The sequence below is a fragment of the Crocodylus siamensis genome, chromosome 9 (genome assembly GCF_052110815.1).
Source record: "Crocodylus siamensis isolate JL-2025a chromosome 9, ASM5211081v1, whole genome shotgun sequence".
Lineage (NCBI taxonomy): Eukaryota > Metazoa > Chordata > Crocodylia > Crocodylidae > Crocodylus > Crocodylus siamensis.
In genome coordinates, this window is record NC_143403.1 from 38,808,381 (window position 1) to 38,833,787 (window position 25,407).

Sequence of the window (25,407 nt, forward strand, 5' to 3'; positions counted from 1 at the left end):
TTTGGATGCTGATTCAATTCGGAGGAGATTAGGCCTGATTCAGTGATCAAATCTCTGAATCTGAATTGAATCAGGAGACCAGGTAAAAGGTCTGAATCAATTCAAAGCTCTCCAAATCAATTCAGAAAAGATTTGGAGAACTTCAGCGATTCGGGCAGTCCCTGCTTCTTGCAGCAGGGAACTGGACACAGACTGCACGCTGGTAAGTAGGGAGTGGGGGAGGGGGCAGGGGACCATGGTGGGGACCCCCGCCAGGCCCCATCCTTTGCCTGCTTCCCCAGCCCCCTGAGTGCCCCCCTGATCCCTGCCCACTTTCCCTGCCCTCCCCACCCCCATGGCTGCCCTGCCTGCCCCAGCTCTTTAAATAAAAGCCCTGACTCACCGGGTGCTGCTGGGGGGGGGCAAGCCCCACTGCCCCCCACTGTATGGGGAGGTCTGTCATGTGCCTCTCAACCCCCGGCCATGCTCTCAGCCCGCCCCATGACTGCCCTGCCCACCCCAGCTCCTGGCCCTTAAAAAAAAAAAAAAAAAGTCCTGCCTCAATGTTGCAGCAGCTTTGGGGCTTCTGGGGGCTTGTGGTAGAGCCCCCCATGCAGCGTGGGGCAGTAGGAATTGCCCCCCACCTGTCAGGAGCTCATGAGTTCGGGCTTTTTTTCTTTTTTTTAAAGGGCCAGGAGCTGGGGGAGCGGACGGGGCAGCCATGGGGGTGGCTGAGAAAGTGGATGGGGATTGGGGGACTTATGGCAGAGTCCCCCATGCAGCATGGGGCAGCCGGGGGAAGCAGAGATTGCCCCCCTCCCTGGCAGCAGCCAGTGAGTGGGGACTTTTTTTTTCAAAGAGCCAGGAGCTGGGAGAGCGAGCAGGGGGTGAAGCCAAGTTGGAGATTCAGCCGGTTTGGCTGCGGCTGAATCTCCAAATCCAATTCAGACGAATCAATTTGGGACAGTGATTCGAATCAGTGAATTGAATCACTGTCCCCTGAATCGACCGAATTAAAAGTGAATACTAGCTGCTTTGCACTGGCCTATTGAGTAGGAAGGAGAAACATAGCACCTGTCCACTCTTGTCATTCAGGAAGCCCTGACCAAGTGGTGACTAAGGTGGCGACCTTCAAAAGCACATGAATATATAGAAACAGAAGTCTTCTTGACTTCCAGTGGCACTGCTGCTTCATAGTCAAGAAGCCACTTTTGCAAATGACACTGCAAATTATTACCAGCCTTGGGAGTGCACATCTCAAAAGAAATACAGAAAAAAGGTTAAGTCTTTGCAGTCCAGTATGCCATCTCTGTGTACTTTTCTCCTGCTCAAGAGGAACATGACTACATCACATGAGGACACAAACTTTGTTGGTCTTGACCATGTTTACTATCAGGATGAGTTAATACATTAATTGATTTCTCTACAAACTGAAACAAAAACTGGAAAGTGTTATTCATGTATTGTCCCAGCCAATAAAATAATTCACTTGGAAGAGGCAATTGAATTTCCCATCTTTTGCTCTGTTCTAGGTGAAGATATCCACGTAAGTATGTATGGAGCTGCCACAGATGTCAACATCAGGCTGTGCAAGAACTCCTTGACAATCGAGAAGGCATATATTACCCTGGCAAACCAGAGATCGGTGGTCATACATAATCGAAGTGATATCATAGCACACTTCCAGTGGAAGGTTTTTGCAACTCAGGAAGAGGAGGATCAACAAAAAGAAAGGTTAATTTGAAAGATAGATAGATTCCAATATGGTATTCTCTTATGGGTCAACTCCATGTATGGTTAAAGCTTTACAACCTTTGCACAGATAATATCAAATTGTGTTTTACTCTAACCGCCCTGGCTGGGGAAAAATTGCTAGGATCTAAGGCAGTGGGTCACAACATTTTTCATACCAGCTGTACCCCCAATACAGCTGTATTGGGTAGAGCTGGTATGATACAATACAACTGTAAATAATATTGTTCGAAGAGAAGCATAGTTGTGATGCCCTGACACCTGCGGGTCATGACCCCAAGCAAGGACATCCGTGCTCTAAGTGTTTAATTAACTTACACTGTTTGTTCAGTATGTGAATAGTGTGGAAAATATTGTAATCATGATAATAGCACATTTTACAGTTTTCTGGAGGAAAAAATCAGTTACATCAAAAAAACTATTGCTTTAATAAGAAAACTGGTATTACAAGATAATAGAGTAACTTAATCCTGTGCTCAGTGGCAGCATGCCCAACCGCTGCAGTGGCTTCTGTGAGATGATAAAGTAGCAAGGCCCAAATGAGAGTGATTCTGAGACTGCTTGAACTTGTACAGAGGTTCACCTCTGACACTGCGAGCCACAGAATTAGCAAAGAGCATTTTTTTTATTCATTATGCTGCTGAATAGAATGTCTTATAACCTATGGAGGAGTGAGTGGTCAAGGTGAAAACACTTTAAAAAAAAAGATCATTTCTAGGTGTTGTTTAATAGTGAAGAGGAGCTGAGATTGACTGAGGAGAGGTCAACTCTACCTCAGGGTTTGCCAGAGCAGCATAGGATCCCCTACCAATGTAATGGTTTGTTTACACTTACGGATCAGTCACAGGACTATCTTCAAATCTATAACGATTAGCCATCTACAGAAAGAACCCATAGGCTTCACCCCTGGTGGCTGTCCAGTCTGACGTTTGACCTTTTGCTGAGTATCCAAGGTTTGAGGTTTAACTTGCTGCCACCCATCCCTCCCTTAAGGGGGTTTGGAACTCACCCAGAGACTGCAGGCTGAAAATATAGCAGGTTGCCCAGCAGCAAATCTCTGCTTCTGACTTCTGATCCTTCTGCACCCCTACTTTGTCTCTTCTGCATATTGTTAAAGCCTATCAAAAGAAGAGAAATAAGTAGTGTGCAGACTGATTCCTAGAAGAGCTCTGCTTGAATAACAGGAAGTAGAATGCAGTTGACTGCACGGTAAAATTTTAATGGGGTAGGAAACTCATGTGGCTTGGATTAGTTGAGGGCAATCCTCAGGCTCAGTCCTCAATGCCAGTGAGGATGCACCGTATGATGCAACAGGGGAATTCATAAAAGCAGAGATGGAGAAGTTATATTGGCCCTGGTTGCACCCTCCACAGCATCTGTCTGTTTGTTATTGAAATAGTGCATAGTTTTTGGCTGTTACTCGTTTCAGCTTTGTCCTTGACATCCATCATGACTTATGATAGGAAGAACTCCTTTCTGTCCCTGTTGGCTTTTTCAAAGACTATACCCATTCCCTGTGGGCGTGATCTATCTGTTGGAATAAATAGGTTTGTCTCATCATGACTGGATGGCAGTAATTCACTCTGCAAACAGCAAGAAAATCTGCTCAAGACCAGTCCAGACCGTCAGCCTGTATAAAATGTGAGACGCCAAGGACCCATCACTCTAATGTAGCATGCTCACCAGAGGTTCCCCATTACTTCCTGGGGCACTTTAAAATTATTAAAGCCCTTGGTGATCTCCACCTAAACTATCTCCAAACAGCCTCTTAACACATGACTAAGCAAGGCATCTGTGGACATCTGAGATGCAGGAATTAGATGCAACTGGGGTGAAAAAGTCAGGAGCCAGGAGTTAGGAATTCTTGGCTGTGGAGATTGGAACGTGCTTTCCTTTGTATGTGCCTTTTCAAGAGCCCATCATTTTGCAGTGGCTTCTTCTCAGGAGCCCATAAGAGAAAATGAATGCAGGTGAAGAAGGCAGACAAAAAGACGGAAAGAGGGGGAAATTGGCAGAGAAAGAGTTTAGCCAGTAGCAGACTGTTGCAGCAATGCTTACTACATTCTAAATAAATTACATCTTAAGTCTAATGTCTGATAAGGCCCATAGTGATGTACAAAAGACCTACCCACAGCAGTATCTGCTGTTGAGTCACTTTCTGAGCACTGAAAAGGAGGCATATTTCCAAGCAGCCATACCTCTGCAGGTAACTGAGCCAGCTGGAAGTAGTTAGACCACTTACAGTTCAGGTTGTTAGGGTCAATCTTTCTGCTTCCCTATCTCTTGACAGCCTAGAACCTGCATCTCCTGCTTCCTGGGCAAATGACCTAACCAGTAGACTACTGGGCTACAGCATAGGCTCCACCCCATTGCTGTTGGCAGGTATGCATGCGGGGTGATTCTGTTTCACTGAAAAGTGAAATAGGATCCCAAACTGCATGTAAGGTCATTTAGGTGTGTACAGTGAAATAGGACTCTACCCTAAATTTACTGCATAGAAGTGGTGTATAAATACCATGAGTTGGTGGATTAATGTGTTGAGATGTCTGTCCATTTCCACCAAAAATGTGAGGAAGTACAAAGCAAAAATTGATATAATATCTCTACCAATGGAGCATCTTTTTTCCCTGCTCTAGCCATTCCTCCTCTCCTGGCCATTCTTGCTTTGCAGTCTGCTCACACTCCACATGAAGATTAATGTAAGGGTTTGGTATGAAATGCCACCTTCTTGAATACTCTTCTGTTATAACTGAAATTTATATTGGCCAAAGAACCACCAGGCTTAGCATGTGGAAGAATGTAGTTCAGCCTTCAAAAGTGACCTGGGATGTTAATGCTGCTCTTATCCCCTGCTGAAGGCATCAGAGATTCATTCTTCATTCTGGTGTCACTGTAAACAAAGGGACTTTTCAAAGTCATTGTGGTGTGGCTTATACATTGGCTTTCTCGTAACTGGGCACTTTCAGGAACTGTAGGATTCACATATGGCAATAGCTTGCCTTAGCTTGTATCAAATAATTTAGTAGTAGATAGACTTTCCAATCTTGGCTGAAATTAGCAGGGTGAGGATCAGGGAAAGGTACTGGGATTTGCTGGGTTTTGTCCTTATGAACTCCAATAGTGGCCCCCTCTCATCCTTCCTGAGAGAACACCCACGCAGAATATACAGGCACCTTTAATGATTTGAGGCATCTTGAGCACTTAAAATGAAATGTTTTAAAGAAGTGCAGAGAGAGATGAGGTAAAGAGTGTGTGGTCCTCTCGGAGCTACACACCCAGCGATGTAACAGGGTGGAGCAACTAGGGCAGCATTCTTTGTTGAGGGGAGGTGAGAAAGGTGGCAGTTGGCCATGCTGGTGCCATTGGCACCATGGCAGCTGACTGCCCTGTGCATTATATCTGCCTCAAGCACAGCGGTGCCTTGCTATACCTCTGCATACATATCTACTGCGTGAGATTTTTCTTCCCTTGTTTAGGGCCAAGAGGGTTTGTGCATAAGTATTTAGGAGGATTACTCTAATTATATATGAAGAGGGGGCTGGGACAGTATCCAGTCCTGCTGCTCTCATGTGCTTGCTTCATGTATTTACGTAGCTTCTTTGGCTAACTGGAACAAAAGTACAGATAGAGACAAAGAAAGACTGCAGAGATAAATGACCAGGAATAATTTCTCTGGACCAAGGTGAATGTGAGGGGACAGTACTGTATAGGGAAATACAGACCAAAGCCCTCATTCTGGATAAAATGAAAAGGCAGGAAACAGTTCCTTCAGTCTACTGGTGCCTGTACACAAGTGTGAAGGCTGCTCAAATGTGCTGTAATTACAGCATGTCGAAGCAGACTTTGAGTCAGTCTTTCTGCTGCCCTGTCTTCTGACAGCTGTATTTCCTGCTTCCTGGGCAAGTGCCCTAGCCACTAGGCTATCAAGTCTGCTGGAGTGTGGTAATTACCATGCTCCAGCAGCCCCCTGCATCTCATGTATCAGCATCCACATACTTAAAAATGGTGTGGGGGGGTGTTTAAACTAAAGCTCATCGAATGAGCTTTGGTTCAAGTGCCCCCGCCACCATTTTTAAGTGCAGGGACACTGATGCATGAGATTTTGTGGCACTTTAATTAGACTGGCTCTCGGAGCTGCTCTTATTAAAGCACCCCCCCCCCACCCCGACGCCCCTCCCAACCTCCAAAGCACATGTAAAAGTGTCCAGATAGCTGTCATTCCACATCCATTTTCAGGTCACACATGAATGCTTGCTCTTAGCAACTTGGGAGGGGAATTGGGAATCTACATCTACAAATTAGAGGATTTGGGGATTGGTCCTCTAGTTTTTCATGCTCAGAAGGAAGCAAGTGTCCAAAGACCACACTTTTAACTCACACATGATCAGGAAAAACTGCCTTAGACTGGAGCTAGTTTTAAGGGTTTCTGAGCAAATAAAGCTCAACATAATTGGGTCACCAATGCCTTGAAGGGCATAACTAGTTTTCTACTGCTCTCTGTTTTTAATTACAACGTATATGACTACTGTACAAACCTAGTGTTGAAAAGAAAAATCTAGTGACCTTCCACTGGAATTCGCTCCCTGCTTTCTTTTGCTCTTCTTCATATTTCTGCATCTCCAGCAAAGGCCCTAAAAAGTCTCTGCTAGTAATAGGGGGCTTTCCCTTTAGCCAAATCCAGGCAGATTTATGTATTCGATCTTGTGCCAATTTCCATTTTAAGATTTCAGTCTAATTTTTTTCATTTCTTCCATCCCCAGTGGATGATCACAAGTGTGGGGCAAACAGCTGTGGCATCACCCACTAATGTACACACTAATGCACACCTGACAGTATAGGTCTCCTATTTTTGCTGTGATCTGACATACTGAAAATTGAACGTGGTATCCCAAAAAGATTAAACTCTTTATCCACACCCTATTAGTGGATGGCCTGAATTGCTGTCTATAAACTACCCTCATTCATTCACAAAACACATGATCTGTGGGATACTACACTGTGGTTTCTACAGTGCAGTGGTGGCCAAGCATGTACCAAGGTCAGCCAACTGAAAACTCAAAATCAGAAATTCAACGGGTATGGCTCCAGGACTAGTTCAAGGAAATTCGGGGCTCCTTGTGAAACCATTTCAGTAGGCTCATCTGTCTGCAAGGACAAAGATCCAGTCCATTCCACTAATGACCATATGGCTTTGACTCTGTCAAGTCAGCTAGTCCCATGTGGAAGAAGCAGTGTTTGTGAAGCAGTCTGAAGATTAGCAAATAGAATAACAGAATCAAAAGGTGGGAAGGGACATACAAGACCGTATAATCCAGCCCCCTTCACAAATGCTGGAAAAAGAGATTGAGAGGGGACAAATTATAAAAGTTTCCAGATATCTGAAAGGCGGCCATAAAGACGAGGGAGAACAACTGTTTTCCCTTCTCAGAGGGCAGAAAGCAAGGCATTGAGTTTAAACTGTAGCTAAAGAGATTTAATCTCAAGGAAAAAACCTGCCTAACTGTAAAAGCAGAAAGACAATGGAAGAAACTACCTAGGAAAAATTCACTGGACATTTTCAACAGGGCATTGGTTAGGCATATATCTGGGGTAGTTTAGGGAAAGTGCAGCCTGCATTTCATAGTTTCATAGTTTGTAGGGTCGGAAGGGACCCGAGCAGATCATCAAATCCCAGTACTCTTTCCTGCCATGGCAGAGGGTCGGACTTGATGATCTGCTTAGGTCCCTTCTGACCCTACCAACTATGAAACTATGAAATGCAGGCTGCACTTTCCCTAAACTATCCCAGACACATGCCTAACCAATGCCCTGTTGAAAATTTCCAGTGAAATTTTCCTAGGTAGTTTCTTCCATTGTCTTTCTGCTTTTACAGTTAGGCAGGTTTTTTTCTTGAGATTAATCTCTTTAGCTATAGTTTAAACTCAATGTCTTGTTTTCTGCCCTCTGAGAAGGGAAAACAGTTGTTCTCCCTCTTCTTTATGGCTGCCTTTCAGATATCTGGAAACTTCTATAATTTATCCCCCTCTCTTAATCTCTTTCTCCAAACCAAATGTACATCTCAACCTTTCTTCACCTTTCTTCACCTGGCTTTAATTTCCCCCCTCTCCTCCACTCCTGAATTTTGCCACTCATTTGTGGCTCTTCTCTAGATTCTCTGCATCCTTCTAAATGCAGATTTCAGAAAAGGACACGAGACTCCAGTTGAGGCCTAACCAAATACTGAGTAGAGAGGTACTATCACTTCCTGTGTTTGGCATACTATTCTTCTTTGAATATAGCCCCAAAATGCATTTTTTTTGTGTGATGGCATCATATTGCTGATTCACACTGAGATCCTGATCCACCACAATCTCCCAATCCTTCTCAGCAGTACTACTGCCTAGTCAGCTATCCCTCATTCTATAGTTGTGCATTTGGTGTTTCTTTTCTAGGTGTAGCACCTTACATTTGTCTTTACTGAATTTAATTTTGTTGTCTGTAGCTCAGTTCTCCAATTTATCAAGATCTTCTTAAATTCTAATTCTGTCCTCCAAAGAGTCTGCATCCTCTTCCAGTGTTGTTTATCACACCAACCATGATCAGTGAGCTGTCTGTTCCTTCATCCAAACCATTAATAAAAATGTTAAACAGTGCTGGACTCAGAACAGCCCCCTGTGAAACCTCGCTTGAGACCTCTTGCCTTTCCTGACATTGATCAATGTATAGTTACTCTTTGCTTGCAGTTATTCAACCAGTTATGTATTCATCTAGCAGTAATTCTGTCTGGGCCACATTTCTCCAGTTTACTTGTGAGAAAGTCACATGGGATTGTGTCAAAAGCTTTACTAGAGTCCAGCAGGTATATTATGTCCACTGCATTTCTCTCTTTCAGCAAGCTAGTTACCCTGTCAAAGAAGGAAATCAAGTTGGTTGGTATGATTTGTTCTTAACAAATTCATTTTGGCTGTTATGATCCCCTTTCCTCCTCCAAATCTTTACAAATTGACTCTTCTATAATTTGCTCCAATAACTTATGAAGTTTTGAAGTCAGGCTGACTGATAATTTCCTGGGTCCTCCTTTTTTAAAAACAGGTACTACTTTAGCCCTTCTTCAGTCATTTGGGATCGTGCCAGTCATCCATGACTCTGCAAATATTATTAACAATGACTCTGAGATTTCTCCATCTAGTTTCTTCAGCATCCAGGGAAGAATTTTATCAGACGTGGCTGCCTTAGTCATTCAAATTTGTCAAAAGCTCTCTACTTCACTTTCTACTTATCTTGATCTACAGCCCTTCCCTTCCAAAATTAATATAAACAAAGAAGTTGTCTGGGCAGTTTATTTTTTTGTGAAAATTGCAGCAAAGTAGTCATTGAGTAGCTGTACCTTTTTTACAGTTCTATGAATAGCTTCACCATATCATTGAGCAGTCGACCCACAATTAACCTCATCTTTCTTTTCTGCCTGTAGAATCCTTTCCAGTTGTCTTTAATATTCCTTGTCAATTGTACCCCCTTTTACCTTTACTTTCCTAATTTTTATCCTTACATATTCTTGCTGTTCCTTATTATACTGCCTTAATGACTCAAACTTTCTTCCATTGTCTGTTTGTTTTTTCTCTTGATTTTGGAGGCTAGGAGCCCAAAGAGGTATGGGGAAATCACTGTGACTGGTGCTTCTGAGATGTTTTTGAAAATCCACCCACAGTCTTATTCAAATAGCACCCTTTCTGATGATCATAACAGATACTGACCCTCTCAGGGCACATGTCCCAACAAGCATGCACGTGCAGTTTGCAGCATTGCAACGTGCGTCCAGCACACATGCACCCATTCACCGTGCTGCTAATTAGCAGCACAGCAGTTCTTCTTGACATTGGAAGAGCCTGGTGTAAAAAAAAACAACCCAAAACCTGCTGCTAAAAAAAAGCAGCATGGTGCATGCCGCAGCAGCATGCACTGCCAGAAATGGAGCCTGGCTGGCCATGCTCTGACTGCTGGCCAGGTGCGTGCTGTACCACATGTGCAGGGGCATACTTGGGGACAAATATGTGCCACTGCTATTTGTTCCATGAAAAATGTGTACCCCTGCACATGTGCGATCATCAGGACACACCCCCAGTGACCATTGTCATAGTATGAACACAGTACAATGAAGAAGGACAATCTTGTTTGGATGCCACATGCAGCACTTCCTATCACTCCTGTGAGAAGCAACAGCTGATCTGAGGGGTAGGTGGATTTTGAACAGTGTCATCAGATATGACAAAGGCTGCAGGACATAGCATGGCATTTTTTTGCTGTAATTCCTATGCATGGGCCCATCAACTTTCCCTTTCCTATTCAGAGCTCTTGACTTTCAAAAATGCTTTATCCTTCAGTATGCTGAAATACAGAGGAAGGGTGAAGAGGGAGAAGTACCTCTTCCACCAAGCATGCACAGAGCAAAATAACCCACCTTACAAAATGAAACAGCAATTTCATTCCTAATCCATTAGAAAACCCATTGATTCAGTTATGCCCTCAGCCATGTGGTAGGTTGCTTCCTGCAACACTGCAACACTGAACTGTGAGTGTCGCTGCCCCAGCACATTGGTGATGTTCTTTGGAAAAAAATGTTGCTCATTAAATTATCTGCTTCCTTTGTCTCTCCCTTTGGCTTTAGGCTCTGTTACAGACAGCAGACCCAGGAAGACGATGAGACTGATCGATTTCTAAAGGAATGCAATGCAGATCCTACTCTCCGAGAACGCCTTTCCGTTCTCTCCCACAGTTTCCAGGACCACAGAAGAATGGTGCAAGGAGATTCTATGCTCTTCTCTGATAACATCTTTACTATTGAGCCAGTGGTGAGTGCAGACTAAGTATCCTACCGTGTACACTCTGTGTCATAAGGTCTCTCAATAGACAAATGCATATTGTTCAGTCACTGAGAGAGTCAGCTTTGCAATGTTTCCAGCTAGAAATGAAGAGCAAAATGCAATGTTATTGCTGAGTGGAGAGTCCCAACAGGCAATAAAAATTTGCTTCCATCAAAACCACTCCGTTACACCCACAATCTGATTTTTACTAGTCTGTGTTCTCCAACAGACAGTGGAGTGGTCCAGCCTGGGAGACAGTAGAATCAGATTCTGTTCTTGCTCTGCTGCTAAATAGTCGTATGACCTTGGGCAAGTCACTTACATTCTCCGGCTCCATTTCTTCATCTATAAAACAGGGATAATGATACTAAATTTTTTTTGTTTTGTTTTCTTGGTTAAGTCCTTTGAAGTCTATGACTGAAAAAGCTATGTATAGGAGCTAAGTAGTAGTACTTGACCATTCAATGCTAATATATTTAACTGTCCTTTCATAGGCAGGTGTTAGTATATGGTAGCTATTTATTACATGCACCTGTATGAGAAACATTAGCAGCTTGCATTGTTCAGAGAGGTGCTGATTTGAGCACATCTTGAGTATGTGGTATTTCAAGATTAATAACTTGTTATTGTGGCCACTGCTGATCACATGATCAGTCCAAGGTCAAGAGGTCTTTTGGGGATACAGGCCCAAATTCAGGCCAGGGGTAATCAGAGGTATATCCCCATACAGTTCCATCTGTATAGCTTTGACTTACACCAGGTCTGAATTTGCCCTCCAAGATCATTTCTAAGCCCTTCCATAAGCATGACACATTGGAATACATTTGTTATTTTTAATATATGTACCTTTAAAAGCAAGTTTTGCATGTCTTTGTAAACCTAATCTAGCTATGTGAACAAAAACCGAGGCATGCAAATTAACTGAAGCTGTAATTCTCTATATTTACACTGTCTGATACAATGTCTTCTCACTTTGCTGGGTAATGAAAAACCCTTTTCATTCTCTTTTGAGTAAAACCAATTATCTTTTTTTATTAAAATATATGGAACTCATTTTTTCTTACAGAAGGGGTCAGGTTTTCAGTTCCTTTGTATGTCTGGAGTAAAGCCCCTCCTGAAAACAGATTTTCACTGCTGTAAGTGAGAGCTGACTGTTAAATCAGAGGTTGTAGTAAAGTACATTACATATAGTGGAGTGGAGCACCTTAATTTTACCAAGGTCCCACAGCCAAATAGGCAGAATCTAGAATGGGGGGTGGCCCAACCCCCTGCTCTAGCAACAAGGGAACTATGAAAAAGTATCTACTGTATAATCTCAAAGGCAACTTAAAGGCTTTGGCTCAGACCCTCAGTGGGAGTTAAGCTTGAGGGTTATGTACCTGAATAGCTTTAAGGATTTGGGCCTTGAAGTCTCTCAGAGTCAATGAAGCTTATTTTTCCAAGTGATTAAGCTACTTCTAGAAATGTAACTTGCTGTGCTGTGCAAAGCTTCGGGTGGTGATTCGATTCAGAGGAGATTCGGCCCAATTCAGTGGCCAAATTTCCAAATCCAAATCAAATCAGGGGACCAATTTAAAGGTCCAAATTGATTCAAAGCTCTCTGAATGTTCGGAAAAGATTTGGAGAGCTTTGATTCGGGCACTCCCCGGCTCCCAACTGGCAAGTACTAGGGGTGGGGGAGGGGACTATGGGGGGGGCCCCCTGCCAGCCCCCATGATCACCCTGCTTTCCCAGCCCCCCCGACCCCCGCCTGCTCTCCCAGCCCCACCATGTCTGCTCCTGCCTGGCCCAGCTCCCCATACTTTTAAAAAAAAGCCTCAGTGCTTACTGGGTGCTGCCGGGTGGGGGATGATCCCTGCTGTCCCCCACTGCCCCACGCTGCATGGGGGGCTCTCCATGAGCCCCCCGACCCCTCCCCCAGTCCTTCCCACAGGTGCCCGACCCAGGCCAGGTGCTCCAGCTCTTTAAGAAAAAAAAACCAAGAAAAGCCCTGGGACTCACCTTTCAGGGCTTCAGGGGCTTGTGCAGGGATCTCCGTGTGCAGACAGGAGTGGTGAGTCCTGGGGTTTTTTCAGGTTTTTTTTTTCTTAAAGGGTGGGACACCTGTGGGGGGGGGGGCTGGGAGAGCGAGGGGAGGCTTGGGGGGGGCTTGTGCAGAGCCTCCCATGCAGCATGGGGCAGTGGGGGGGTAGCAGGGATCGTCTCCCACCCAGCAGCACCTGCTGAGTCAGGGCTTTTTTTAACAAGTGCCAGGAGCTGGGGCAGCCACTGCTGGGCTGGGAGAGGGGTGGCGGATGGGCCTGGCCTGGCAGATTCTGAGAATCCAAAGCAAATACTAGCTGCTTCTCACAGACCTCCTAATTAGCCCGCCTAAAGGGCCATGTGAATACAGCTACATTGCTTAAGGCCTATTTAAGGGTACTGCTGCCAAGCACGTTAAGTTTGCTGGGTAGACATTACTAAAATCTCCTGTTTATAGTTTATGGAATATGTAATAATTTATTTCTCCTCATACAACTTAGTACTTCTCTTTTTAATTCCAGTCTTATTTTGACTTAATTTTTCCATTCCAATATCACTGTATTTCCCATTTAGTATCAAATCTCTGGCAATCTCACCCATCCTCTCTATTTTTCTGAATCTTTGTCATCTATATTCCCATCTCTGCATCTCTCTCCCCTTCTGTTCTGGTAACTATTGATTTAGGCTAGGCATTGGGACCCTGACTGAACACAGCATTTTCTTGAAAGGTGGTATGGCTTTGGATGTAAAAGCCTCTGATTAAGCTATGTGTATGGAGCACTGGCTGAAGTGAGCAACACTTCTGCTTTTGTCTGCAGGTGCCACAGCTATCACAGACTACTGTAGGTGTCAGCCAATATAGGGTTAACTTATCTGACAGAAAATAAAATAGGAAAATGGCAAATAATTTCTGAATCAACATGTGACTATAAACCCCTGAAACATGTGACTATAAACATTTTCAGCAGCTTTCCATGCCCATGGGAAACAAACTGTTATGCAACTCTGACTTTCTGAGTGCATCTCGAATTTGGTTTAATTTATTTTTACAAATAGACATGATATGTCAGCAGAAACAGCTGTGGTGGAAGCCCAGGTGGCTACCAAAGGACAAAGATCTCGCTTTTTACTGCAATTTTCTTTTGAAGCATACCGTGCCATTATCTGTGAGTCACATTGAGACCATGTGGGAGCTGACTCCTTGGAAATGGAAACCAGAAAAGAGAAGGAGCTCAGGGATTTGCTACCATTGCACTGTCCTTGACAAATCATCACTGTCCTCTTATTGCCTTCTATGGATTCCTCAGCCTCCTATGTTCATGCTGGATAATGCCTCCATTATTGTAGTATAGTATGGCAGGGGAGAGGCAAGTGTTACACATTTGCTTCTCCCTGCTATTCTACATTACAATTATTAGTGTTACAGAGGCTCTCCAAACTGTGATTTCTTTAGCTATGCTCATTAAAAATGAGGCCACTGTTGACCAAGTCTGTCTTTGCCAGGAGAAGGTTCACTCTTTTGGGAAGGATTTCATCCATATAGCAACCCTTTTGTGTTGTATCATGATACCACTTCCTTAGCATTGTACTCCATGCAGCAGGTGGGCAGCTTGCATCCATTCCTGCCCCACGCACAAATGTCTCAGTGACATTGAGCCATGAACACTGTAGAATCATGCTTGTGGCTTTGCATCTGTTATTTCTTTCAAGGTCACGATTGTCTTTTCAGTGAAGCAACAGTTGTTTGGGACAAGACTCAGATATTGGCTTTTGTACTCTCCATTTTTATGATGAGGGGTACCCTGGTCTAGTGGAACGTGCTTGGGAGTCAGCAGCCCCTTAGTTCCATTACAAGCTCTTTTTGTTTCTTTATTGCTTTGAGCAAGTGAATTTACCTCTTTGCATCTACCTAACTCTGTCCTATCTGTATGATGGGATTAAGAGCATGATACTCAGGGTTTGTGAAAACATCAGTTAGGCTCATGTTTTCAAAAATGGCATTTTCTCATTTTAGATGATATAGAGCCTGGTCTGGAAAGCTGTAGGGATTGGCAGGGATTGTTGTAGGAATTGGCATCTCTGAAAATCTGGCTATGGGCATGAAGCTAGACACTTGCACATAAAGGCCTTTTTTGGACATATAGCATGCTCTGATTCTTAGAAGGCTGTTTTCCCCTGTATCAGGACCACATCCTGGGCGGGGTGGCTGTGATTCACTTTAGCAAGCTGATACCCTCATACCTAGCTGACCCTAGTCTTGCCCCTTAGTCTCTGAGTTGTGGATGTCCTGGTCCTAGTAGTGCCTCAGGGCACCCGTTGCCTTATGAGCAGAGGTCCTGGTTTTCTCTGTTTAAAACTTTCAAATTCTCTCATTAAACCCTCAAAATCCACATTTTTCCGCAATTAAAATGAAATGCCACTGCATATATATAGGTATCAGTTGAACATGGTGTTTTATTGATATATTTACAATATTAAACCAATTTGGAAGCCTACCAGTGCCTCAATCACTATAATAAAACAAATTCTAAATATTAATTTTGGCATTGGATTTTGGGCTTTTTACCATGGAAAATCAGAGCCCCTCCGACCCCTTAGCTCACCAAGATGCAGGTCCAGCAGCAGCTGTCCCCCCCACCACTGTTTTGTGGTGCTGAGCAGCCCTGATATTCTGGTGCCATGCCCATGACATTGCCCCTCACTCCCAAGCCGCAGCCCCCTGGCCCTGCCAGTGCTTCTCACTCCCTACCCACAACTCTCTGCCCCACTCAGCCCTGCCAGAGGGGGGCCCCAGCTGTGTCAGGGACCTGGGTTTGCAGCCCCCTGCCTCTCCAGCAGCACCTGAGCCCTGGCTGCTGCCCATAGGAGACAGCAGTTGTTTCAGACCAGGCAGAGCGTGGAGCCGTGCTCCCCCTCCCCCATAGGCGGCATGGTTAGAGTGGGGCCTGTGCCGGGGACAGATGCGGGCTGGTGGCTGCAGGCTTGAGGCTCTCTGCTATGCTGCCCTCCCCTTTGGGGGATCTGTTTTCCAGCAGGTGTGGAGACTGTGCCACCGCCAGAAGCTGTACACCTACATCCCTGCCTGCCCATCATCAGCAGGGATGGCAGCATGGAGTTGTGCCCCACACTGGTGGTGGGTGGGCAGGGGGTGTCTCGCAATGGCAGTGCTGGGCTTATGATGGTGACACTGAGTGTCCCCACCTAGTGGGCCATGGAAGCCCCCAGGAGGAGGGTGGCAGAGTGGGGAGCCTGAAGCCTGCAGGGGGCAGTGTGCATCCATTCCTGCCCCACACACAAATCTGGTGGGCATGTGCCCCCCATGCCTCCTCCCTGGAGCTCACACAGTGGCAGGGAGCCAGCCCCTCCATCACCCCCACAGATGAGCCACTTGCAGCTTCCGCAGTTCCATCCTACTCTCCAGTCGGGCCCTGTGGCCACGCATTCCCACCCTGGCCCCCAGGTCCCACATACTGCTTCAGCTGGGCAGTACCCCACACCCAGCCCCAGCCCTGACCAACTCCTTTCTTCCCTCCCTTACTTATGGGGCCTCAATGCCTTCCCCCCCTCCACCCTAACTAACTTGCAGAGAGCTGCAGGAGCTGCTCTCCATGCTGCCTGGTTGCCACGTGCATGTGTGTGCATGTAAATGCACGTGGCACCCCCTGCCTGATTGCCCTCCTCCTGCTCCACCCACATCCTTGCAGGATGGAACTCTGCCTGTCAGCAAGGGGAAACCTGCCGTTTCTCATGTTTTTCTCCTTTAAAGGAGAAAAGATGCCTTTTTCTCCTTAAAAAGGGTAAATCCATATTTTTCTCCTTAAAATAGGAAAATCCACATTTCACTGCAGTGAACAGAAAACTTGGATCCCTGCTTATTAGGGGTGTGTGAAGTGGGCCCTCTTTGATTTGGATTTGGCCCAAATCAGGCATAGTGATTCAATTAGTTGATTTGGATCACTGTGCCCAATTAGATTTGACTGAATCCGAATCTGAAGATTCAATGCCGATTCAGAGAATCACAGCAATTCGGACATAGACGCAGCTTTAAAAAATGTTTCTATGTACCTTGAGATACCAGTGCGGCTTATGAACATTGCAATGCTGGGGTGGATGGAGCATCCCACAGGAGTGCAGGGGGGCCTTCCGTGTGTTCAGCAGTGAACCCAGAAGTGGACCGGAAGTACTGCCAGTCCACTTCAGGGTCCACCAGGGAGTATGCGGGGGGCGCCCGCCACAGCTCCCTGGCTCAGCAGTTGGCTGCGGGGGAACCCTGGGAGCCCTCCCCAGACCCAGGAGGCATCAGGCACCGAGCCAGGGAGGGCATGGGGGGGCCCCCTGCATGCTCCCCAGCAGACCTGGAAATGGACCATAAGTTCTTCCGCTCCACTTGAGGGTCTGCTGCTGAGCGCACTGGGAAGTGCCCCTGCCCCCACCTCCCCTGCCCTAGTGCTTCTGTGGGACACTCCACGTGCCCCAGCATCACAGCAGTCGCAAGCTGCCTGCTATCTAGTGGTATGTAGAAAGAACATTTAAAGTTGTGACTATGTCTGAATCTCTGAATTGATTCAGAGGGTTCTGATTTTATTTGGAGAGATTAAAGTGTCCTCTGATTCGATTAAGATTAGGAGATTTCACCACTGAATCAGGCTGAATCTAATCGGTGACTGAAGCTTCCCACAGCCCTAATGCTTATGAGCTATATTCATGACCTCCATTCTCCCCTGTGGCCATGTCCATACCTCACAAATGTTACTCCATGTTAATTTAGAGTAGGGGGGCTCCATGGCCCCAGTGCAGCTTTTGGCTCTTAGGTTTTGAACTTTTGTCCAGGCCTCAGCTTTCCCAGCCTTGGCCCTTTTATTCTGGCTGTGACTATCAGCCCGGGTCCACTGTCCTGGACCTTGGCTACTGGGTCCCAGCCCCATCTCACACTCATGTGCTCTGGGCCTCTGTCACTTTGAGAGGTGAGAGCTGCTGGGATTTCATTGTATTGAATAATTAATTTGCTAGAATGCCCAATGCCAATGCCTTGGTTAAGTGTCTTTTTTTTTAACCTAAGGAAATCAATAAAATGAAGGTGCACACCATAGTCCATGAGGCAGTTACTCAACACACTTCGTAAAGCAATCTTGTGATAGACCACCATGCTACCACCACAATCCTAACAGGTACCTGTGTAACATCAGAAGTAGAATCCCAAGATACAGTTAGGAAAGATTTTTCTAAGAGAATGGAATAAACATACTGAAAAACTTGTGATTTTTCAGGGCCTCTGGCCCTGTCTTGTGCTCTGGGCCCCTGGCCTTATTCTGCACTTTTGTGCTCCAGACCTGTCTTCAGCCCTCTGGGTCCTTGATCACAGGCTAGGCCGCCTGTTGCAGAGTATTCCATCAGGCATCCCACCATGATCTCCACACCTCCCACGTAGCCACAGTCCAGTCCTATGGTATCCAGCTTAACTACAGCATAAAGAATGAAGCTGCTTTGCAAACTAAAAAGGCTCACCCACTCTGGGTCAATGTCATCTACAAGCCCTGCTTCCCATTGCTGTCTCTTATGCCAGCTCTAGGGTGGCTTGGGTGCCTGCCAGTGTATCTTCTGCGGCCCTTCTTTCCCAGGAACTCCTCTCCCTGCAGCACATGGGGCCAGAATGCCATCTTGAGCATAGGGACTGGGCTTATGTACCCCAAAGCTCCACCCCTTCCTGTCATGTGGCTTCCGAGCCACACACAGGGCCTTCTTGGGCTTGTTGGCCAGCCTGCTCTCCTCTGCTACAACAGCCAACTGCTCTCACCTCTCAGAGTGACAGGGCCTTGGCCCCTGTTACATCCCCCTTCTGTATTGCATTGCTTTATACTTTTTTATATAACAAAGCCATGTAAAAAACATTGCACCTATGTTTGTGCTGTCTTGAGACACAGCATCCCTGAGTACTTTATATTATGCAGCAGTTGTGTCTTGTTTCTGGTTGACTTTAACCCATAACACTGCAGAATCATGTTTGCTGTTTTCTATCTTTTACTTCTTTTAAGATAAATGTCACTTGTAGTTTTTCACCTTTGACTTAAATGTCTTTCTAAGGAGAACATGACTACCCAAGCTGACTACCCACTTCCAAAAACATGTAGCAGCTAGCCTGAAAGGGTAAGTAATGAACCGTAGCTGTTTAACCAGCGGTTCCTATTTTCTGTGGTGCAGCAGAAATGTACAGAACCTCATCAGCAGCCTATTTTAATTTCCCAAGAGAAATAACTCAGTATTTCACTACTTTTATAGCCTCATGTACAGTACCACTGATGGAAAAAGGGGTGGAAATTACTGAGAAGTTGCCTCTTTTGGGAAATATTTTTTCTTCTTTCTTTCTTTCTTTTTTTTCATGGAATGGAAAGATTGCTCACCAACATACTTGAGTTTTCCATCTATCACTTATCTTCTGGAATTAAACTGACTATCTGCCTGATAACAAGTACAGGGCAGATTTTTTGATAAGTTCTGCTGAAATTTTTTTTGTAACATACAGAATTCTACAGAGCACTAATTTGATATCAGAAGCTTGAGAAACTGGGCTTTTTAACTAGTTTGGCAGATGGGTTTTGAGTGGGAATGTGAGTGGAGCATTCCAGCAATAACACCACATTTACTTACTCCTGGGTATTATGTTGGTGTGTGAAGGGATGGCTTTATCACAAGTCTCTCAGTATGTTTATTCCATTCTCTTAGAAAAATCTTTCCTAATTTCCTTCTTGGGATTCTACTTCTGATGTTACACAGGTACCTGTTAGGATTGTGGTGGTAGCATGGTGGTCTGCCACAAGATTGCTTTAGGAAGTGTGTCAAGTAACTGTGCCTCATGGACTATGGTGTGCACCTTCATTTTATTGATTTCCTTGGGTTAAAAAAAAGACACTTAGACACTTATCCAAGGCATTGGGCATTCTAGCAAATTAATTATTCAGTACAATGAAATCCCAGCAGCTAAAAAGTAGTCACTTTGGGTGCATGTACACATGGTAGAGGTTTAGTCCTCAGGGTTTTATTCCCCTAAATTGGACCTGTGGGCTTTTAATTGAAACCCATCATTTCAAGTTTTCTGTCACATTCCTATGAAGGGCCTGATCCTTTTCTTTTCTTTTTTCTTTTCTTTTTTTTTTTTTTTTGTCAGAGCCAGAGCCTGCCCACAGCCAGGGGACAAGCTGCTGGTAGGCCAAGTGGCCCCTGAGCTACAGGGAGCTCCAGTCCTTCCCTCTGCAGTGGCAGCACCACCCAGGGCTGCCCAGGCAGGCCATTAGCGGGTCAGGCCCAGCCACAGCCACAGCTTGGAGGCAGCACCTGGCCCAATCCAACTGTTCCTCAACCTCAAGCTATAGCAGCACTCAGCCCATTAGAAGCACCTGTGTGGCCCTGGGGGTGCCATCACTGCACAGGGATGGACCAGGGCCCTCCGCAGCTCAGGGGCTGCTCAGCCTACCAGCAGGTTGCCCCCCAGCCAAGGGAGAGGCAGGCAGGCTCTGCCAGAAAAAAAAAAGGATTGGGCCCCTTGCTGCTTCTGTCTTCAGCAGGTCCCTGTGACCAGCAGGATGCCTTGGGCCACCTGAGAACAATGCGGGAAGGCTGCAGAAAGGCATTTGGGTTTGTTGGTGGCTGGAAAAGGCAGCGGGGACAGTGCATGGGGCACAAGTCTGCCCAGGTAGGCTTCTAGCTGGCTGGGTGCTGCCCCAGCTTGGAGGCACCCGATCCAGTGATTCCATGACCTTGCTTGGGCTCCCAGCTCCTCGTGCACTGTCCCCACCACCTTCTCCAGCTGCCAGCACACTCGTCTTGCCCCTCGGGCAGCACAGAGAGGTGGCAGGAGGGTGGCTGGGTATGCTGGCAGCCGGAGAAGGTGGCGGGATTGGGGAACAGTGCATGGAGCGCTGGAAGCCCAGGCAGGCTAGGGGAAGTATTAGATCGGGTACTTCCAACTTGCCTAGCCAATTAGCAGCCTACCCGGACTTCTAGCATGCTATGCACCATCCTTACCACCTTCTCCAGCTGCCAGCAAACCCAGCCACTTTTCCGTACTGCTCCAGGGGCAAGCCAGACCATTGCTGGGCAGCCCCAGGCATCCTGCCACCCATTGGCACAGCCACTGCTGAAGACAGAAGCAGTGAGGGGTCTAATCCTTTTTTTCTACAGAGCTTGCCTGCCTCTGCCATGGCTGGGGGCCGAGCTAACAGCTGCATTGTTGCAATTTGCAAACTAAGCTACATAGGGAGTTTGCAGCGATGCAAACTGATTTTAAAACTCCCAGGCTCTTGCACATGTACACTGTGACATCCTTAAGTCACACAGTGACATTTTTGTCACGTGCATGTTAATTGTATCACATGTACAAGCACCCTTTACTCCTAGTGGCATTAAAATAGACCTTCCAAAAGGAACTGTGCTAGTCAGACACATCCAGAGACTCATTTTCACATTTATATCTTTCTGAGAAGGAAATTATCAGCTCTCTCCCAGACCATCACAAATGGAGATGTTTTGCAACACATCTGGAAGGTCAATCTGCCATTCTGGACCAAGATGGACAGCAACTTCCAGAGTCCCAGAAACCTCAGAGAAAATGCCCTGTCAGCCTTCCCTTCCTCCTTCATAAGCAAATAGGTAGAAAAACATTTGATAAGGTGTCACTGAGGAAACTTGTTGATAAAGCTAAGATGACAGACTCTGATGATCTGGATTATAATTTGGGCACTGTGAAGGTTGTAGAGAGCAGGTGTTAATAGAGCAAAGTCATCCTGAACAAAGGAGTGTTGGGGACTAGGACCTAGTACAATCAGATAAGGCATTTGGGAGCTTAGGAAGTTATAGAATACAGTAATAGCAAGTATGTAAAGAACTGCCAAAAGGAGATAGAGCAGGAAAATGGTATAAAACTAGGTTTAACAAAGAGCAACAGTCTAAAGTTGTGTGTGGCTAAGAGTGAATGACAAAAGGTTATATGGCAGTTAGAAAGTGGCTAGATCCTTTTACTGATCATTTCCAGGCATCTGGAGGTTTTTGTGTTTTGAAAGGTCTAGAATTTCCATCAGGGAAATATAATAGTGAGCGTGCATTTCAGATGGTCTCTGATGACACATGCTTTCAGACTTACCTATTTCATAATCAAAAGATCTGTTTGAGAATAGACTTCTGTGCAGGTGATAAACCACTTTCTCCTATACCTGCTCCTTCTTTTTTCTGAAAATTCCTCTCCTGCTTTGCTTTTCCATCAGAAAAGGGAAAAATTGTTGTTTCAGTACAATTGACTAGGATATCTGAAAAAGACTGTTAACCCAGGAAATGTCTGGCAGACTTTCCGTTCCTCCCAGCCAGCTGACCTATATTCAGAAATCCCAGCAGTCTATCTCTACATTCCTCTTCTGGGACCCACCCTGCCTCTGCACTCCAGAAGAGCTGATGCTCACAGTCTTCTGTTAGAACAACTAGGGAATCTGGTTTGTTGGTGCTACAAGCCAGGACCCTGGGTTCCATTGCACAGACTCTACCACAGACTATGTGCATGGCCCAAGGAATGGCTGTTAGGGTCAGATTTTAAAATATATTAAGGTGTTTAACTTTTCTTCAAACCAACATCCAGGAAAAAGCCAAATCTCCTTAATGACTACTTTGCATTGGTCTTCCATCAGCCCATTGGGATCGCCCTGTCTGACTAGATGCAAGATCACCAGGGGAAGGGTGAACATACGCCCATCATTGGCACTGATCTTGTGAGGAAACACTTTGAGAGGCTGGGAATCTACAAGTCAGCCAGCCCAGACAAAATGAACCCAGAACTGCTAAAGGAACTGGCTGACATCATAACGTGGCCAATGGCAAGGATATTTGAGAACTCGTGGTGCTTGAGTGAGGTGCCTGAAGATTGAAGTGGGCCAATGTGGTGCCCATCTTCAAGAAGGGGAGGAAGGAAGACCCAAGGAACTACAAGCCAATCAGTTTGACCCCAATCCCTGGAAAGATCTTGCAAAAAATCATCAAAGAAGCCATTAACAACAGGCTTATAAGAAGTTACAGCTAGCAAGGGATGTGAAGGGGAACAAGAAGGGTTTCTGCAATTACTTCAGTAACAAGAAGAAAATCAGGGAAAGTGTGGGTCCCTAGTGACAGATGATGCAGAAAAGGCTGAAGTACTCGATACCTTTTTCACCTCAGTCTTCACAGGCAAGGTTAGCTCCCAGAGCACTTGGCAGCACAGTTTGGGGAGAAGGTGAGCAGCCAACAGTGATGAAAGAACAGGTCAGGGCCTATACAGAGTAGCTGGACATGTACACGTCCATGGAGCCAGGTGCAGTGCATCTGAGGGTACTGTAGGAGCTGGCTGATGTAACTGCAGAGCCACTGACCATTATCCTTGAAAACTGGATGACTTCCTTAGGTTGCTTATGAGAATGTTGTGGGAGACCATGTTAAAACCCTTACTAGAATCAAGGTATACCACATACACTGGTCTCCCTGCATCCACAGAGCCAGTCATCTCATCACAGAAGGCAATCAGGTTGGTCAGACATGACTTGTCTCTGGTGAATCCATGCTGATTGTTCTCCCGCAAGTGTGCATAGCCTGTGCCCTGCCAGAAGAGGCCATAGGTGGCTACCAACATTCTCCTTTTGCCAGCCAGCATCATGCATAGCCCAGGAGATGCAACAAAGGCCCCAGGGCTGCTGGCTTCTTGCTGCTTGGGCCTCAATAGTCTCAGCTGCCCCCAGAATCAAAAATGACCAAGAAAACCCATTTTGGCCCCCACAACTTCCCCTTTCTCACACACACTTCGAGTACTCCAATTGAAGCAAGGGCCAAAATCTGGGCCTCAGCGTGGCATGCCGAACCCCAAAGGGGGTTCGGCATGCCATGCTGAGGCCTCAACTTTCTTCCCTGGAGCCTTGCCACTACTCCGTTTGGTCCTGGGGACCATGGTAGCTTCCATGTGTCGTGGTGCAAAAAACAAAATTCTGGACACAAGCTCACAGGCACACACCCAGACACCAACTTGTACCTCTGTGGCCCCAGAGTCAGGACACCGTCCCTTATGCCACACAAGTAGGCAAATGGCATGCTTTCTCCCACACTGCCTTTCTCTTCACCACAGTCGCATCCATAGAATTGCCCACCTGTGGCCCACACTTAAAAAAAAAAAAAAAATTCAACCCCTTCACAGACGGGCCTGTGCCCTGCAAGAAGAGGCCATAGGTGGCCGCCAACACCCCCCTTTTGCCAGCCAGCATCATGCACAGCCCAGGAGATACAACAAAGGCTCCAGGGCTGCTGGCTTCTTGCTGCTCAGGCCTCAATAGTCTCAGCTGCCTCCAGAATCAAAAACAACAGAACAAGGAGCAATGGTCTTCAGTTACAGCAAGGGAAGTTTGGTTAGATATTAGGAAAAACTTTCTCACAAGGAGGGTAGTAATACACTGGAACAGGTTAGCCAGAAAGGTTGTGGACTCTCCATCTTTGGAGGTTTTTAAAACCCAGGTAGACAAAGCCTTAGCTGGGATGATTTAGTTGGGGATGGTTCTGCTCTGAGAAGGCGGTTGTATTAGATCACCTTCTGATGTTCCTTCCAACTCTAATTTTCTACAGTTTTATGATTTAGCTCCTATTGGCTGCAATGAAGTTAGGTGTCTAAGCACCTTAAAATACCTGGCCATTAATCTTTCTGGGTGAGTCTACATGGGATGCTAAATGTGCAGTAGACTAATTCTACTGTGTATTAGCATGTCATGGGAAAAGCTGTGCTATTCTGCTAGTGCACAATAGAATTAGTCTACTACACATTAGCATCACTAAAAAAGTGTGTGCCTGGGCTGTTGTACAGTAGTGCTGGTTAGTGCACATTTTGTACCTGTTATTATGGGTACTGAACTTAATGCACACTAACTGTGGCACATTAATGCACATGTAGATGGACCCTGTGTGTCTCATCACTGTGCTCTGCAGTAAGGGAGTAGCATTGCCCTGCCTCATGCGGTGTGGTGAGGATGAATGTGTTAAAACTTGTGAGGTGTTCAGATACTACAGTAATGGGGACTGGGATAGATTCCCAACGTGCCCACTAATTTGCCAGGTGATGTTAGTCAAGAATGCTGCTGGGCCTCAGTTTCTGTATATTGTAAAGCAGTGAAGACTTTTTATTTTCCTCATATTAGGATTGTAAAACAGAACTCACTAGTTTTCATGAGGTTCTTTGAAATCTTTGGGTGAAAGGTGCTATTTTTATAAGCCTTTTGTGTTAGTTCCTACATTCATTCCATAGATGCATTGGGTTTTTATTGGTATTCATGGGCAGAACTATTACTGCACATATTGGGTTAAGAATTCAATTGCCCAAAGTGTGAGGCTAAGATGGCCACCATAACTTGCGTGTATCTATCTTGACTGCATTATTTTAGGAGACAGATAATATAGTTTACAGTTTCCCATACCAGTCACTATATATGCCCAAATCTTTAACAGTGGGGAAATAAAATGCAGTCATTTGGGGGGGTAACTAATAACAAGACCGAACAGTTGCAGAGACCAATGCTGACTCTGGGCTATTTAATATGTCTGTCTCTGGCTCTTGGCATCGTGTCCCATATGTAGATCCACACATCCTATCAAGTCTGTCTGCCTATCCTCGCCTCTGTGACGTATTGCCATTACTGCACTCCTGATGGTAAGATCCCAATGTCAGTCATGATTCTGTCACAGATCTGCTAGCCTTGGAGTTCGTCAAAACCCAAAGTCAGCTAACCCCACTCGACTAGAAAATCATACTGTTGTTAGCAGATACATATTC

General features: G+C 45.7%; 1 protein-coding gene across 1 annotated transcript in view; it reads left to right on the forward strand.

The window, feature by feature from the left end:
* Positions 1-25,407, forward strand: part of LOC149857377 (axonemal central pair apparatus protein HYDIN-like) — a 218,157-nt gene that overhangs the window by 85,144 nt on the left and 107,606 nt on the right. Inside the window, exons 7-8 of the mRNA XM_090063943.1 lie at positions 1,512-1,713; positions 10,376-10,559. Coding sequence (XP_089920069.1) covers positions 1,512-1,713; positions 10,376-10,559 — 386 coding nt within the window. The remainder of the gene's footprint in view (positions 1-1,511; positions 1,714-10,375; positions 10,560-25,407) is intronic.